Genomic DNA, 17,286 nt, shown 5'->3' on the forward strand with positions numbered 1-17,286 from the left:
GGCTGTATTTTGTGGTCTAGTTTCAAGGCATGAATTCTTTGCTGGGGTTAATTTTATTCAAGGAAGTTACCTGTCTGTTAGATCTGATACGTGCTCAGGCCAACATAGATTCTTTACCCTTCCTTTCTTCCTGCTCAACTATCCTTCCTCTTTTATCTTTTCATTGAAATGAAAAGAAAATTATGAAATAGTTTCAACATGAAAAAAGGTACATCTACAATAACATAAAGAACACTTCTGGCCAGGTGTGGTGGCTCCTGCCTGCAATCCCAGCACTTTGGGAGGCCGAGGCAGGCAGATCACTTGAGGTCAGGAGTTGGAGACTAGCCTGGCCAACATGGTGTAACACCGCCTCTACCAAAAAGACAAAAATTAGCCAGGCATGGTGGCATGCACCTGTAATCCCAGCTGCTTGAGAGACTGAGGCAGGAGAATTGCTTGAATCCGGGAGGGGGAGGTTGCAGTGAACTGAGATCACACCACTGCACTCTAGCCTGGGTGACAGAGTGAGACTCCATCTCAAAACAAACAAACAAACAAAAACACTCCTGTACCATCATCCATCATGTTGCCATGCTGACTCCAGGTTCTATTTAAGAAATGAAACATTACAGGTACAGCTGATGCCACCTCTGTTTCCCTAGCTCTTTCTTCAAAGATAACTCCTGTCTTGCAATTGGATGTTTTAATCCTCTATATCATGTATACTTACATTCTATGAATAACACTATTTGGTACTGGCCTAAATGTGTTCACATTGTGTAAGCGTGCATATTGGCCTGCCACTTCATTCGGAATTATGTTCTTGAGATTTATCAGTGTTGATACATGTGGAATCTGGTTAATTTTTGCCATAGTATTCTATTTTTATACTAAACTTTAAAAAAATCCATGCTTCTAGTCTTTGGCTTATTTTTTCAGGTTATGTTATGTTTTGTTGCACAGAAAAGTAAAATTAAGTCATGAGCAAATATCTGGATAATCCAAGCTTTCAACTTGATGCTGAATTTGAATCATGTGTGTTTTGTTAACCCTGTGATATCAATCTATGCCTGATTGTGTAACTCCAACCAATATTCCTTTGAAAATGGAAATTTGTTTGTATGACTACAGATTGCCGATATTATGAGTGAATACTGAGCACTTAATCTCAAATAAATAACTAGTTTAAAAAGGATTCTAACCATGGCATTGATTGTTCTACCATATTACTTATGGGTGGGTTGAGCCGATGTTTCTGTTAGAGACCAAAACCAAAAACAGTCAAGTTAAACAAGCAATCAAACCCAACATACAGACTACTGATAAGGAGGTCATATCATAAGATATGGCATTGAATTGGTGTCTGCTAATGTAAAGTTCTGATGCCCTCAGCAAATTTAACGGGACCTATGTTTACATCCATGGTCAACTACATTCCCGGGTTAAACAGTCAGGCTGTAGGCCGTGCTGTGTGCCTGGAGTTTTGCTGAAGTGTGGGGCTTTTAAGACAAGAAGAATAAGCTTGCTCCAGAGTTAAATGTAAACTAAAATGTAAACTAAAAATCCTAAAGATGTTGGAAAAACTATTGCCCTTGAAGATTTAAATTTATTCAGATGGAGAAGACATGTTGTAAAAACAACAGACCCATTCACTGATTTGTACCCTTGAGGAGACAGATGACTGGTAATGGTGACAATGGGTGAATGTTGGGCTTGGGGTTTTTAGAAACATCTGCACTTGGTGACTACTGTATCTAATTGGTGTGATAAACCTGGCACCCCATGTGTTTGGCACCATCTTGGATCCTACTCAGGGCCAGGTGAACGGAGTGGCCTCTTCACTGCTTCAGAGTCTGAAGCAGATTATAGTATGTGGACCAGACACAGAATGTACCACCAAGCACATTGGCGCAAAGCGTACTGGGAAGGGAGACTTTGTGAATGTCGTGCTGGTTCTCAAACCTCAGCGCTCAAAAGAATCTCCTGAGGATTCCTGGATCACACTCTTAAACTTCTCATCCAGTAGGTCTCAGGTGGCTGAGAATCTGCGTTTTTTTTTTTTTTTTCTGAGACCGAGTCTCACTCTGATGCCCAGGCTGGAGTGTATTGGCGCCATCTTGGCTCACTGCAACTTCTACCTCCCAGTTTCAAGCAGTTTTCCTGCCTCAGCCTCCCTAGTAGCTGGGATTACAAGCACATGCCACCACGCCCAGCTAATTTTTATACTTCTAGTAGAGAGGGGGTTTCGCCATGTTGGCCAAGCTGGTCTTGAACTCCTGACCTCAGGTGATCCACCCACTTTGGCTTCCCAAAGTGCTGGGATTACAGGTGTGAACCACCATACCCGGCCTGAATCTGCATATTTAACAAGCACCACAGGTGATTCTGGTACAGTAGCTCCCCAAACCTCATGGTGTTAGCGAATCCCAGTCATTCACAACTCTGTCATGATTTTGGTCATATTCAAGTGCAGCTGGTACCATTTTTAGTTAATATATTTTTTAAATAAAGTCACTTCTTTTGGATAATTACATTTTATTACAAGGGAAGCTATACCACTGCTGTAAAAACATCACCTGCTTTAAAGAGAAGGTGCATAATGAATATACATTAAGATAAAAATGTGTATCTCTGTGTGTGTGCACATATAAGCATACACATACCTATCATAGGGAATGAGTTTTCCTTCAGGTTTTTCAACTTAAATGTCAACTTTGAGGTCAGTTAATATGTGTAAGATATATGTGTGTATATATGTCTATACATATAAGCCTATACATAAATACATACATGAATACATATAGTATATCTATACACAACCTATTATGCATATCATGTATATTTCATCCACTTAGTATTATCTTTTATTTTGCAGTTTGGCAAATGCTCAGTAAAAGAAAAGGGTTAGAAGGGGAGAAAGGCATTTTATCCCAAGCCTTCAGGAATTAGGATGAGGATGTCTTCACCTTGCGGTGAGGAGTAATTATACTATTAGAGACAGCACATTGGAGTGTGGCTGATGTGCTGTGTGATGGTAGTTGTAGTCTCTGCCTAGCAGAGGAAGGACATTTCAATAGAAGAAAAAGTTCAAGACCTTGCCGAGAAACAGAGAAAGGATTATAAATCATGCTGCTATAAAGACACATGCACACGTATGTTTATTGCGGCACTATTCACAATAGCAAAGACTTGGAATCAACCCAAATGTCCATCTGTGACAGACTGGATTAAGAAAATGTGGCACATATACACCATGGAATATTATGCAGCCATAAAAAAGGATGAGTTTGCGTCCTTCGTAGGGACATGGATGCAGCTGGAAACCATCATTCTTAGCAAACTATCACAAGAGCAGAAAACCAAACACCGCATGTTCTCACTCATAGGTGGGAACTGAACAATGACATCACTTGGACTCGGGAAGGGGAACATCACACATCGGGGCCTATCATGGGGGGGGGGGGGGGAGGGATTGCATTGGGAGTTATACCTGATATAAATGACGAGTTGATGGGTGCAGCACACCAACATGGCACAAGTATACATATGTAACAAACCTGCACATTATGCACATGTACCCTAGAACTTAAAGTATAAAAAAAAAAAAAAAAAAAAAAAAACACACACACAAACTTGAAAACCCTGTTTGCACACAAAAGCCCTCCAGTTTTGGCAGTAAACTTTCATGCAAGGGAAGAAAAAGGCAGGGGATGACATTGTTGACAATTGTGAGCACTTACCATGCGCCAGGCACTGTGTGAGGGGCTTTGTACATATCCTCCAGTTTTAGTGCTCATAAAAACTCTGTGATATGTGCACAGCATTGTAAACTTTGCTGTATAGTTGAGAAAATGGAAGGATGGGGAATTTGAGTCATTTGCCCAGGGTTCTATAGCTACCCCAGGTTCCCATGAATGGAGAATTGGGGCACAGGGTAGCAGGGGAGAGTGAGTGACAAGAATCCTAAGAATCTTATCTCCATTCAGTCTTTATAAAAGAAGTGGATTAACTACCACATTTTGTTTTTACTTAAATTTACATTCCATCAATCGGGCATTTCTTGTTTTGTCCTGGGTTTGTTTTGTTTTTGCTATACAATCTTGAACATCTGTCATCTTGTAGGCCTAATGTTAAACACAAAAACACTTTACCTCCTATAGCTTTCAATTAAGATCTCTCAGTTTGTGTTTGTAGTAGTTTTTCAGGCATATTCTCCGTAGGTTCGGCTTCTAGTGTGTTAACTTTTAGTTATGAAGTGAACCCAAAGAGAGAAAGTAGAAACAAAACACCTCATCTGTTTTTTGCTCATGAATTACTTCCTATGGAAGGAACAATCATGAACACCTCTGTGTATCACAGAGGTCTACATGAGTCTGGCATTTAAGGGAGATCACGTGGGTCCCTTTGAGGACTGTGAATGTGGGAATACTGGGACTCTGGTGAAGAACCCGTTCCAGAAGAGATGAATCAGCTGGACAAGTTCTTTCATAGAACCTTTAGGCAGGTTTTCTCAGAAATGCACATTCAGGATTATGCTTGGATATTGTGATGATCAGAAGGATACTCAATCCCTTCTGCATTTGGAGTTCTCTTTAAAAGAAAACATCCCAGGCTGCTATTTCTCAAGAGATAGTGAGTCCCAGCCACTTCTAGACATTTTCTTGTGTAGTCTACATTATAATTTCACAACAGTCTCTGATACTATAAATGTCAAAATAGCCCAACCTTCTCTAAACTTCAGAGATGTCTGATATGATATTGAATAAAACAATGCTCATAGAAACATCAAGAAAGGTGGATTTTCCCTGGATACTTTTTTCCTACTTGACAAATAAGAATGATGAAACTGACTCATGTTTTTTTCTCTTTGGAAGCCTGAACACTCAGAACCCAACTTGAGGCTCCTCAGCTGTAGCAATTCTGACTTCATAATCTGTAAATTACTGTTCTTTTTTTTTCTTTTTTTTCTTTAGCTTATGCTTTCTGCCCTAATTTATCTTTTCCCTGTTCTAATGAATTATTGTCCTGTATCTGCTATGCAGTTAGGTGACATATAACAGCAATTAAATATATGAATTGGCACATACAAAGATTTGACTAAAACTCGATGTAAAACTAAATGTTCTACGTTAAATTTCCAGTGTTAGAAACAGTGCTGACTTGAACAGAGTGACAGAATTCCATCTTTCCCTATTTTTGACAGCTTTAAACTTTATATTTTCTTCCTTTCTTGTGAGCCATCATTAACTTGTTTCTCAAAGCCATTCCCATATCACCTATCTTGCGGACTCAGACAGATTTGGGAATTTGCGGTCAGAGTTGTATTGGACACATCCCCCCAGCCCACATGAGATCCTTTTTATCTATTACATATTAACTAGTTTTAAGTACAATATTCCTGCTTCATTTAAAACCATTAATCAAACAATGAGTTTGAAAATAAACAAAATGCAAACTTACAGTTAGAAATAATTGTAGTGTCTAGTTTTGGTTAGGAGTCGGTGTCTTGTTAAACTCAAGATTGTGAACAGTTTTAATTCACTTGTTTATTTCCAATAGAGATTTCAGGTTTACATTTGAACTCAAAAACAAAGTTTTCTTTCTCATTACAGAGAGGACTAAACTCTACATCTCCCCTCCCAAGCAAGGAGCTGGCTGAAGCCACAAAAACATTGCTGCATAGTCTTGGGACTCTGGCCCAGGAGGTAAGTTGTGTCTTTCCAATACCAGAAAGCAGACCGTTCGCTGTATCATTTTTTTCATTCCTGAGTTTGGCAAGAGGTCCTTTGGATTTGAATATCACATGGGTTGTAATATCAATTTTCGAAGTATAAGTGATGTAAAAAATAATATTTTGATTTCCTTATTTTAGAAATGAAGCAATCAAAACTCATAGATGTCTCAGAGCTAATTAGTTAGTGGCTAACAGCTGGATATCTAGTTTAGCCCCTTCTCCCTTTTTTCTCTTTGCCCCTAGGTAATCATACATTTGTAAAGAGGAGAATTCTCTCTGTCACCGCCCATGCACTGCTTTTGTCTGACCAGCAACTTCTTCATATTGCTCTTCAGTAGCAAGGCCAATCATTTTACCAACACACATGCTTGCTAACTAACAGGAATAAGGTGGTACCCCTATTTCAGCCCTTTCCCTTGTAGGCATCTGGCTTCTGAGGTTCAACTGTGGGAATATGATCTCTTAATGAACATTAAGTTGACTTTGCCTTTTAGGTTCACATGTCAACAAATATATCAGAGTAATCTCTGTCCTAGGATCAGAGGGCCTGTAGGCACTTGTAAAAGCAGTTGGCTCTGACTCCCAGTCAGTGCACACTCCACTTTTCTGACTCCAGCCTTGTTTCAAATTAGACTTGGAAGCGAGGAACTGTCTGGTGTCCCCCTGCATGAGAAGCTGAGCCAGGGGGCAGTGGTCACAAACAATACAGACTTTAACTTATAGGACATTGGAAAATAATAATTTGTGGGGAAATTGTCTCAGACTTGGTCCACCCTTATTTTTAGCTGCTTCTCTAATTCATTTTTCCTTTTTTGGTGTTTGTATCTAACCTACCCATTTTTTGGTGCTTGCATCATGTTTTCAAATATCAAAATGAACTTTATGTTTTCTAACAATGAGAGTATTGCCCGTTCATTGTGGAAAATGCAGAACACTTGGAAAATACCAAAAATGCTGAGATTAAACACTATTGACCCGTTAGTGTATTTCTTCCTGTCCTCTTCTATTTTCTTTCTTTGAATTCTGCTCACATGTTTCTGACTGGCGAGGTTTGACTTTTGGGTTCCCTTTCCAGAGGAAAAGCCTTCTTTCAGCTTGCCATTTGTTACCCCGGTTATGAAGGCTTGTGACTTTTTTTTACTAGGTAGAGAAGCTGGACCAACTAGGGTTTTTCCAGGGGGAGAATGAGAAGGATAAACTGTTTTGCAAGTCTGTAGCTGTTTCTCTAGGGCCCTGTTAGCTGACATTGACATGCCTTGCCTTGCTCTGCAGACCCCCTCCCAGCCCTCTGTCCCTTGTTCATTTCTGGCCTTAGAGAAAGCAAAGCAGAGGCTGTAACGGGGGAGGATGCCTCTAAACTCAGGGTTTGGTTACAGCTGTTTTCACTTACATCACTGGCCCTGTTTTTTTTTTTTTTTTTTCCTGGCATTAAAAAAAAAAACTTGGAAACAGGTGATGTCCCCATTGCTGATGTGCTGGAGACTCTCCAAGTGAACAATATACATTTTTCTTGGCAGCTGCTTCTTGTGCCCTGCTTGCTCCTGGTCCAGGACAAGCAAGGACCATCTGCTTCTTTCAATAGAACACCTCCAAGTCCCTTTGATCACAAGTTACTCATTGTCTAACTTGCTATTTCTGTGAGACAAATAGGAGAAGATCAGTAAATGCCCTTGTGCGTTCAGTCAGTGTGTGGAAAGTTGATAATTTTGACCAAAGCACAACTCTTGAAAGGAAAAGAAAAAGGGAGTGAATGTCTTCTGAGGAGCTGCCTTGGTTCAGGCAGTGTCGCTTATTTCCTTGTATACTCCACATGACAAACCTGAGTGGGTCTCATTGTGTCCATTTTGCAGATGGCACCAAGGCTCAGAAAAGTTAGGCAACTTTTCCAGTCACCCAGTGAGTTAATTGACAGAACTGGGATTCGAACCCAGAATTGTTGGATTCCAAAGCCTGTGTTGTTGCCTGCTTCATGAAAAACTCCAGTAGCAACTGGAATAGAAAGGAGACCCTTCCAAGAAAGAAAATATGCACTAGCAGAACCTGGAAATAGAGAGGAAACGAGGACTTGAGGAATAAGATGAATGAAAGCTGACATGAGTTTCACATCTGGGTGATGGGAAGGGAGGACAGGGAGGCAGCATCTCAGATGTCCACCCAGCACCGACCAGCTGCCTGGCATTGCTAGGTGTTGGGGACTTAGCAGTGAACACGCTAACTTCTCTGCTCTCTTGGGGCACATATGGAGTGAGAGACAGAAACAAACAGGTCAGTTTACAATGCCACAGGAGGGTTATATGCAGTGAAGAAAAAGCAGGGTAAGGGGGATAGAGCATGAGAAGGTGCTATTTTAAAGGGGGTGATTAGGGAAGCCCTCTTGTGACAGTTGAACCTGAAGGAGATGAAAGCATGTCTGTGGAGAGGGAAGGAAACTCCAAGCAGGAAGAATGGCAGATACAAAGACATTGATGCTAGGGCATGCCTAAGGAATGTGTTTAAGGACCAGGGAAAGTGAGCAAGTGGTGCGGGGAGGAGAGGAGCTCAGAGCAGGAGGAGGTGAGTGCCATACAGGCCTGGCAAGACTTTGGATTCCTGCTGGGTGAGATGGGAATCCAGTGGAAGGTTGAGGGAGGGGGACATGGTGTGATCTAGAGTTTAGACTGTTTACACTCTGGTTGTTGGATTGAGAAGAGACTGGGATGGGGGAACGGGAGGACAAAGGACACTGTGCTGGATTGAGAAAGCAGTAAGTCAGTTTCATTCATTCACTCAACTGATGATGTTCAAACATCACCATCATCTGTGGGCTAAAGGATGAAGAGCCATCCCTCCCTGAGAGTCAGCCCTTCCCAGAAAAGTCTGGAGTGTGAGCTGAGGTGTAGGAGAACCAGTAAGAGTTTGTCCCTAAAACGGGTGCTGGGAAGAGCCAATAGTTTGGAATAACTCAGTAATTTATGGTGCTTCTTTAGAAAGATTTGTTGGCTTTATGTGGGAAGAAATTTGTTTTTTTGATTGGGGAGTGGTGGAATGGTGGTGAGGCTGCCTTTGGAAAGAGAAATGAGTGCTTTGACTCACTATTGTTTAAAAATCTCTAGGGCTGTTACAGGTTATGAAAAGTTAAAGTTGGGAAAAGCTGTCCACCTCACCTGATTGGGTTCTTGTGGAGTGTGCTAGATGCCCCCTCTCTGGAGAAAAAAAATCCTTGTGGCCTTTGACCCACCTCTGGAGAGCCTAGTTCCCATCGGGAGGCAGAAGGCAAAGCTTAGGACCTAGAGAGTGCTGGACCATGCCACTTACAGGAACCAGCAGGCTGTGAGGTCGAAAGCTAGGCATATAGAGCTTTCCAGGCTGGGTGCAGGGCCTCATGGCCCCTCCCCTCTGTGCTCTATAGCTCAGTCTTCCCAGGCGGTGTGAACATGCAGTGACATTTCAAGGAATGCAGGGATTTATTAATGATTTATTGTGAAATGTTTGGAAATACAAAGTGCTCTATAAATATTTCATGATAGCATTGGGGCCGAGAACTCCACAAAGTGCCGGAATACATTTGTATGTAAGACAGAGCGCCGCCGCCCGGCTCATTGATGTTTGTTGAGTTGGCAGTCACAGACGCACCCCGGCTGCCTGGGGTTTCTGACTCGCCCTGTTGGAGCTGTTCTCTGCAGGGCACCCTCATGTGTGGCATAGGATTTATGCCTCACCACACACTGTTTTAGCTTTCTTGTCTTGATGATGAATAGAGGGCAGTGTCCAGACCATAGCATAAGCATGTACTGCTCCCCAAGTCTACCAAAACCAAGCCAAGTTGTGTCTCAGCGAGCTCCATGAAAGATGGAGAAGTTGAGCACTCAGAGACATGGTGTGACCTTTCAAAGACTGTAAACTGACGAGGGACATAGCTAGGGTTCAGACTCGAGTTTTTCTTTTTTTTTTTTCTTTCTTTCTTTTTTTTGAGACAGAGTCTTGCTGTTGCCACCCAGGCTGGAGTGCAGTGGCACTCTGCTCACTGCATCATCTGCCTCCTGGATGCAAGTGATTCTCCTGCCTCAGCCTCCCTAGTAGCTGGGATTGCAAGCACATGCCACCACGCCCCGCTAATTTTTGTATTTTTAGTAGAGAGGGGGTTTTGCCATGTTGGCTGGGCTGGTCTTGAACTCCTGACCTCAGGTGATTTACCCTCTTCAGCCTCCCAAAGTGCTGGGATTACAGGTGTGAGCCACCGCGCCCGGCCTAGACTCGAGTTTTTCACCTTATGCTTTTCCATTGCCTGACACTTTACTGAGACCGAGATAGGGAACTTCACATACGGTACCTTTTCTCCCAAGGGGGACACGGCTACTCAATTTCCACACTGGAGTTCGAGGAGTTTTAGAAGTGAGTCAGTTATCGAGGCTGAGAGCAGTTCCTGATAGGCTCAACAACACTCAGATGTAGCTGTTCAGAGAAAGCATTCTTATCTATAAACTGGAAGATAATCCCAGTGAAACAAAGCCCAGCTCCAGGGGCTTCACTAACTCCAGGCTGTGCTTCTCAAACTTTAGTGAGCACAGGAATCACCTGGGCATCTTGTGGCGCTGTAGATTTGAATTCTGCAGGTCGGCGGAGGGGTCTCAGAATCTGCATTTCCAACAGTGTCTCCAGTAATGCTGATGCTGCTCGTTCCTGGACCACAGATTGGGTAGCCAGGTTCTGGCAAGCTCATGCCAAGGCTTTGAGATGACATCTAACAAAATATGTTCTGGGACATGGCTTTTGAGAGGTCAAGAAAATAAGATGTTTCTTTCTCTTCTCGTCCCAAACTCTTGCACTGCCCTTTTCTCCCTTCCCCTACCCGCCTTTTTCTCCCCATCCCTGATGCCAGCTGTTCAGCATGAGAAGCTGGAGTGACATGCGACAGGAGGTGATGTTTCTGACCAACGTGAACAGCTCCAGCTCTTCCACCCAAATCTACCAGGCTGTGTCTCGTATTGTCTGCGGGCATCCCGAGGGAGGGGGTCTGAAGATCAAGTCTCTCAACTGGTATGAGGACAATAACTACAAAGCCCTCTTTGGAGGCAATGGCACTGAGGAAGATGCTGAAACCTTCTACGACAACTCTACAAGTGAGTGTCTGTGCAGACCCCAGACCTGTCACCAACCCCATCCCTACCTTAGTTCTGGCCTTGGCCTGTGTCGTCTCCTCCCTCTGTAGCAGCATTAGATGTCTACATGCCCATTTGCCCACCAGACTGAGCTCCCCCTGGAGGAGAGAGGCTTCTCTTGATTAGCTACCTGTGCCCAGTACTCTGAATGCAGCCTGGCACTTCTCAGGTGCACAGTAGTGTGTATCAATGGAATGAATGATTGACAGCCAGCCTCCTGGTTTTCTGGGGGATGTAGAAAGGTGGGTTCCAGAGTAGTCAAGAATGAGATAATGGCAGAGGGAGAAATCCTGCAAGATCTCACTTATATATGGAATATATATAAAGTGTACAAAGTGTCAGTTTCACATGATGAATAAGTTCCTGAGATCTGATGTACATTGTGATGACTATAGTTAGTAACACTGTATGGTATACTTGAAATTTGCTCAGAGAGTAGATCTGAAGTGTTCAGACTACACAAAAAAGGTAACTATGAGGTGATAGATTTATTAACAGCTTGATTGTGGTGATCCTTTCACAGTGTATACAGAAAACATCACATTGTATACCTTAAATATATACAATTTTTATTTGTCAGTTATCACTCAAAAAAGCTGGAAGAACATTTTTAAAAAGGATGATATACTGGTTTTAATATTACCATCGAGATAAGCTTTATAGTAACGTAAAAGAAATAACACTAATGATAATAGCAACAACAACAACAAAAAAACTAACATTTAAGTAGAATTTCTTATGCACTATGCATTCTGTTTAAGTTATCTCATGATAACCCTGTAGGGAAGGTTCTTTAACCCCACATTTCGTAGGCTCAGAGAGGTTAAGTGCCTTGGTCAGAGCCACATCAGAGTTAATCCACAAGAGCCAGGATTCAAGCCCAAATCTGCCTGGATCTATGCTCTCTAAAATAACTGTTAGTGGTGTTGTGTATGTTCTCACAGTCAGACATTTGATCTGCTCTTTGTTTCTCATTCTTAGCTGCAAGGCAGTGTTAAAGAACCTTGTATCTCCATATCCACTCCCCACACTTAAGCACTTTTGTGGGCACATGTGCCATATGCCTGGTGGCAGCAGGGATCCAGTGTTACAGTTTTAGGCAATGGCATCCTTTTCCTTGAAAACTTGATGCAGGTGAACCTTTCTCCATTTCCAACCACAGGTGTGTCTTTCAGACACTGAGTGAGGCGGGTTTTGTAACACAAGAACCTTTTCTTCTCTGGAGTAAAGCACTCCAGACATTCGCAAATTGCTTTACAAGCCCGAAGAGGATGGGATTGTAGGCAGCTTTAATGAAATCCCATCTTCTCCTGTCCCCCAGCTTGCGAGTTGACCCAAGGAAGCCTTCATTTCCATGACAGACATAATTGTGAGGACAGCCTCATTAAAAAAAAAAAAAAAAAAATTCTATTATCTTTCCAGCATATAGAGGACACTTGGTATCTAAAAAACCCTGAAAAACTTAGAATGAATTTTTAAAAATCAGGGATCCTGCTGGATAATCAAACCCATTTGCCTGTTACAACTTTTGTATTTGGGTTTTTGTTAAGTGTACATATACTGGCTTATGTTAATCAAAGAGAATTTTTTTTTTTTTTTTGGAGACGGAGTTTTGCTCTTGTTGCTCAGGCTAGAGTGCAGTGGCACCATCTCGGCTCACCGCAACCTCTGCCTCCTGGGTTCAAGCGATTCTCCTGCCTCAGCCTCATGTGCCACCACGCCCAGCTAATTTTGTATTTTTAGTAGAGACAGGGTTTCTCCATGTTGGTCAGGCTGGTCTTGAACTCCCAGCCTCAGGCGATCTGCCTGCCTTGGCCTCCCAAAGTGCTGGGATTACAGGTGTGAGCCACGGCGCCCTACCCCAGATTTGGTTTTTGCTTGAAAACTGAGGGCTGAAGTCAGCCTTCTGGTTGCCCCTCAAGAGTTAGTTTAAATGTTGGTCATGTTGTCAGTGAAAACAGTGGCAAGGCTGTCATGAGAGTGTGAATCTGGAGTGGGAGAGCTTGTGCTTTGTGAAAACATTTTTCCAGATCAGCTCAGTTGTGAGTTATCCATCACTGATGTTATAATGAGCTCTGATTATTTATCAAGCTGCATTCTTTACAGATAATATCTCAGTTTAATCTGAGGTAATCTCCACATCTCTCAAAATAGATGTTATGAATTTTACTTTTACAGAGGAGCCAAATGAGGGTCAGATAAGTTACTTATTATATGACTGTTAGTGGTAGAGCTGGAATTTGAACTCAGAACTGTCTGGCTCCAAAGCCCTTGTAAGTTTCTATCAGTATATGACCATGCATATGAGCATTTGTCTCTCCTATTCTTTGTAGCTCCTTACTGCAATGATTTGATGAAGAATTTGGAATCTAGTCCTCTTTCCCGCATTATTTGGAAAGCTCTGAAGCCTCTGCTTGTTGGGAAGATCCTGTATACACCTGACACTCCAGCCACAAGGCAGGTTATGGCTGAGGTAAGCTACCCCCAGCCCAAGACTCCCTCCCCAGAGTCGTCCCAGAACTGGGGGCAAAAAACTCAAGGTAGCTTCAGAGGTGTGCACTAAGTGTTTTTATGGCTCTTCTGGGATTCCCAGAGTGAAAACCTCAAGTCTGATGCCGACCAGAGCTGGGCCAGCTCCCCAGCCCTAGGTATAGAATCATAGTTATAAGCAGGCATTTATTGGCGATGGGGGAGGACTGGCACAGGGCTGCTGTGATGGGGTATCTTTTCAGGGAGGAGCCAAAGCGCTCATTGTCTCTGCTTCTCCTCCTTTTTCTGCGGTCCCTGGCTCCCCACCTGACTCCAGGTGAACAAGACCTTCCAGGAATTGGCTGTGTTCCATGATCTGGAAGGCATGTGGGAGGAGCTCAGCCCCAAGATCTGGACCTTCATGGAGAAAAGTCAAGAAATGGACCTTGTCCGGGTGAGTGTCCTTCCTATTATTAACATGTGCCTGCTTGATACTGGAGAGGTGAGTTTCTGGTCACTTTCCCAGGTGTGACTGAGGTGAAAATTCTTTCAGTTTATCTAGCTGGGGGAATGTAATGAGCATAGGTAAAGTCACAGGGCACCACCTCTCCAGAAGTACAGGCTGTGGTGCAGAGAAAATATTGTGCATCTCAGCATCCATGCCACTCGTGGTCAAATAGCAGTTTTCTGCTATTTGAAGTAGAGTTGGGTAATTGTAGGGCCCTATTTTCATTTTTGGCTGCGGCCTCTCAGCCAGCCACAGCATCTTCTTTACCTCCCTATGTCTTGGTAGGTTTTGGAAAGAGGTGTGGGAGCAAAAGCATCATGTTACATGTAGACTGGCCTGAGAGACTCATTCTCAGGGCACTGTGTGAATGATGAGCTGCTGTTATTGTGTGGAGGGGAAATGCACTTAATGCTTCAGAGCCACTTGCAAGGGGTAAGTGCTCTAGAGACAATTGGATTGAAATGTGGAGCAGGCTGAGCAAGAACAGAATGTCTCCCTTCCCTGAGCCTGAGTGCTGTTTAATCTCATCTTCCTGCCTTGGGCTGAGTCAGAGAATCATTAGACTATTTCCTATTTCCATGGTGAGGGAGGCCTCTTCCTTTTGTCTCTGCTCCCCTTGAAAAGCAGGCGAGGATTTTGCCAGGTTTTTTGTTTTGAACCTTACTGACTTGAAGGACAGCTGGGTTTTAGAGGCTGTACCTACCTGGAGGGAACACTTCCGAAGTTTAGTACTATTCCCTGATCTGCTGGGAGGCAGGTTACTGAGGAAGTCCCTTTAAAAACAAAGGACTTTATGCTGAGAAAAGCATGAACGATGATTTGTATGGATTCACTCTGACTAATAATAGTAGCTCATGCCATTCAAGTGTGGGTCTCTCCACTAAAGGAGTGTTGTATGATCTAGTCCCGTAGACCTAAGTATGGTTTCAGGCCTTTTCTCCCTGGTCTTTTTCTTGGAATTCATATTTCTACTAGTTGGACTTTTTCTCTTTGGCTCTCAGAGGATGATAGGAGGCCCTGTGAAGTGACTCAGTGAGTTTTGATCTGTGGGCAAATAGATGCTTCCCTAGTCTAAAATTGAGAGCTTGCCTTAGATGCGCCAACTGTTCGCAAGTTCCCAGTTCTTAGAGGACAAGACCCTTGTCAACATGGCAGTGGCATTCATTAGGAGTCTACCTGGGAAAATCAAGTGTGTGCGCTTGGAAATGAGGGAGCTGGGGCTGGAAAGAAAGGCATGGGCATGCCTTGGAGGGACTTGTGTGTCAAGCTGAGGACCTTTACTTTAAGCTCTAGGGGACCAGGCAAGGGGACATGTAGATACATTACTCTGATGGGGTGGATGAATTGAAGGATGAGGGAAGAATAAAGGCAGAGACCAGGGAGGAGGTTCTCCAAGTGGCCAAGGCATAAAGCAAGAAGTGAGGCCTGGTGATTGCTTAGTTGTGGAACAGTGAAAGAGAGGGAGGCATCAAAGCAAGTCTTGATTTCTGGATGGATGAATGGTAGGGATGTCTAGTAGGCCAATGGCTACTGGGGTCTGCAGTGGAGGAGGGTAGTTGGGTTGGAGATAGGTGATGAGGGAGTTGTCAGCCTGTGGGTGGAAGAAAAGGGAACCTCTTCCAACTGTTTTCTTCTCTCTCTCTTTTTTTTTTTTTTAAAGACAGAGTCTTGCTCTGTCACCCAGGCTGAAATACAGTGGCATGATCTTGGCTCACCACAGCCTCCGCCTCCCGGGTTCAAGCAATTCTCCTGTCTCAGCCTCCAGAGTAGCTGGGATTACAGGCACATGCCACTGTGCCCAGCTAATTTTTTAATTTTTAGTGGAGATGGGGTTTCACCATGTTGGTCAGGCTGGTCTTGAACTCCTGACCTCAGGTGATCCACCTGCCTTGACCTCCCAAAGTGCTGGGATTACAGGCATGAGGCACCACACCTGGCCTTTCTTCCCTCTCTTAACGAGTGTTTATTTAATTCCACAAACATGAGCTTGTCACCCCCTGCAGCTTGGCATCACCTACACGAGGTGATGGCTGAGGTTTCTGCTTCTGCTGGGGGGTAGCTCTGATCTCTCTGCTATCTCTGGTACTGTCTACCCCTGTTGCCTCACCCCATCGGTCCCAGGGCACCTCTCTCGGGCGAGTCATGGAACCCTCTGACACTGATTTTGCTCTCTTTTCTAGCTGCTTTTAGCCCCTCATCCTTGGACCTTGATTTCTCGCTGTCTCCAGTCCCACGGGCAGTCTTAGGTCTCCTGCCCTTCACGAGCACCCTAGAGGGGCCACGTACTTAGCGAGCTCAGTGGGCACATCTTTCTAGCCTTGCTGTTCTTTTTAGAAGCCATACTGGGCAGGGCTGACTTCACCCTAAAGGCTGCGTCTCTTCACTCTGCTTTTGTTTGTTCCCAATAAAGTGGCTTCAGAATTGCTAACCCTGGCTTCTGTGAACTTGTGAGGTACAATTTTGTGTCTGTTATGTTAACAGAAATACACGCATATCTTCCTGGTGATGGTATAAATTGCTGTTCTCTACTGGAAAGCAATTTGGAATGAAAATTTCAAGAACCATTTTAAAACGTGCTATCCTGCATACCTCCATTCCACCCACCCCCAGGGATGTAGCCTACTGAAATAATTTTAAAGAAGTCACCGTATGAGAGAAAATGTTATTGCTATATTGTTATTGTGAGAAATTGGAAATAGACTAAATGTTCAGCACTATAGGAATAATTAATGAAATTATATATACTCTATAAAATCATTATGCTCCCATTAAAATAATAAATACAAAACCGCAAATGGGGAAAAGCTTATAACGTTAGTGAAAATAAGACCGATTTTTTTATAAAGCAGCAGTTTTCAGACCCTTGGAGACTCCAGTTCAGTAGAACCAGGGCTTCATCTTCTCTCTCGACGCTGTGACAGGAGTTGCGTCTCCTTTTTGCTGAGTTTGCAGCTGCTGTTTTTCTGGCAGCACATCTGTGCAGGCCTCTGCCTCGGCCCCTCTGGATCTGCTGATTGAGCAGCGGATTGATATGTCCTTCTCTTTCGCGTTGACCCATGTGAGGAACCAACTGGCAAGGGAACAAGAAATGGAAATAGGCCTTGTTTGCATCATGACCTGTACATCCTGCAGTTGGAAAAGATTGTACTTTAGTTGGTTTAACCAGCAGCATTATTTTTCTAAACTAAGCAGTAAGAAGGAATTGAGTCTAGGGTTAGGGTTTTTATGTGGATCAACAGACTGGGTCTCAGAAGAGAAAGGTGATAGAACACAGTGGGGAGGGGAGGTGCACTGGAAACAGAGGGCTTATGCTTTCATTCTGGCTTTGCTACTTAATAGCTGCATAACCTAATCTTAGAGACTTAACCTCTCTGAACTTCAGTTTTCTCATCTATAAAATGGGAAATATTAAAAGGATACTCACTGTGCTGGTGGCTTGTGCCTGTGAGTATCCT

The 17,286-nt window shown here is 43.4% G+C and overlaps 1 protein-coding gene across 2 annotated transcripts in view; it reads left to right on the top strand.

The window, feature by feature from the left end:
• ABCA1 (ATP binding cassette subfamily A member 1) overlaps positions 1-17,286 on the top strand; it is a 148,729-nt gene that overhangs the window by 79,121 nt on the left and 52,322 nt on the right. For both annotated transcript variants that reach the window (XM_010353310.2, XM_030919462.1), the window contains exons 8-11: positions 5,595-5,687; positions 10,575-10,815; positions 13,188-13,327; positions 13,661-13,777. In XM_010353310.2, coding sequence (XP_010351612.1) covers positions 5,595-5,687; positions 10,575-10,815; positions 13,188-13,327; positions 13,661-13,777 — 591 coding nt within the window. The remainder of the gene's footprint in view (positions 1-5,594; positions 5,688-10,574; positions 10,816-13,187; positions 13,328-13,660; positions 13,778-17,286) is intronic.

This window comes from Rhinopithecus roxellana, chromosome 16, assembly GCF_007565055.1.
Source record: "Rhinopithecus roxellana isolate Shanxi Qingling chromosome 16, ASM756505v1, whole genome shotgun sequence".
Taxonomy (NCBI): Eukaryota; Metazoa; Chordata; class Mammalia; order Primates; family Cercopithecidae; genus Rhinopithecus; species Rhinopithecus roxellana.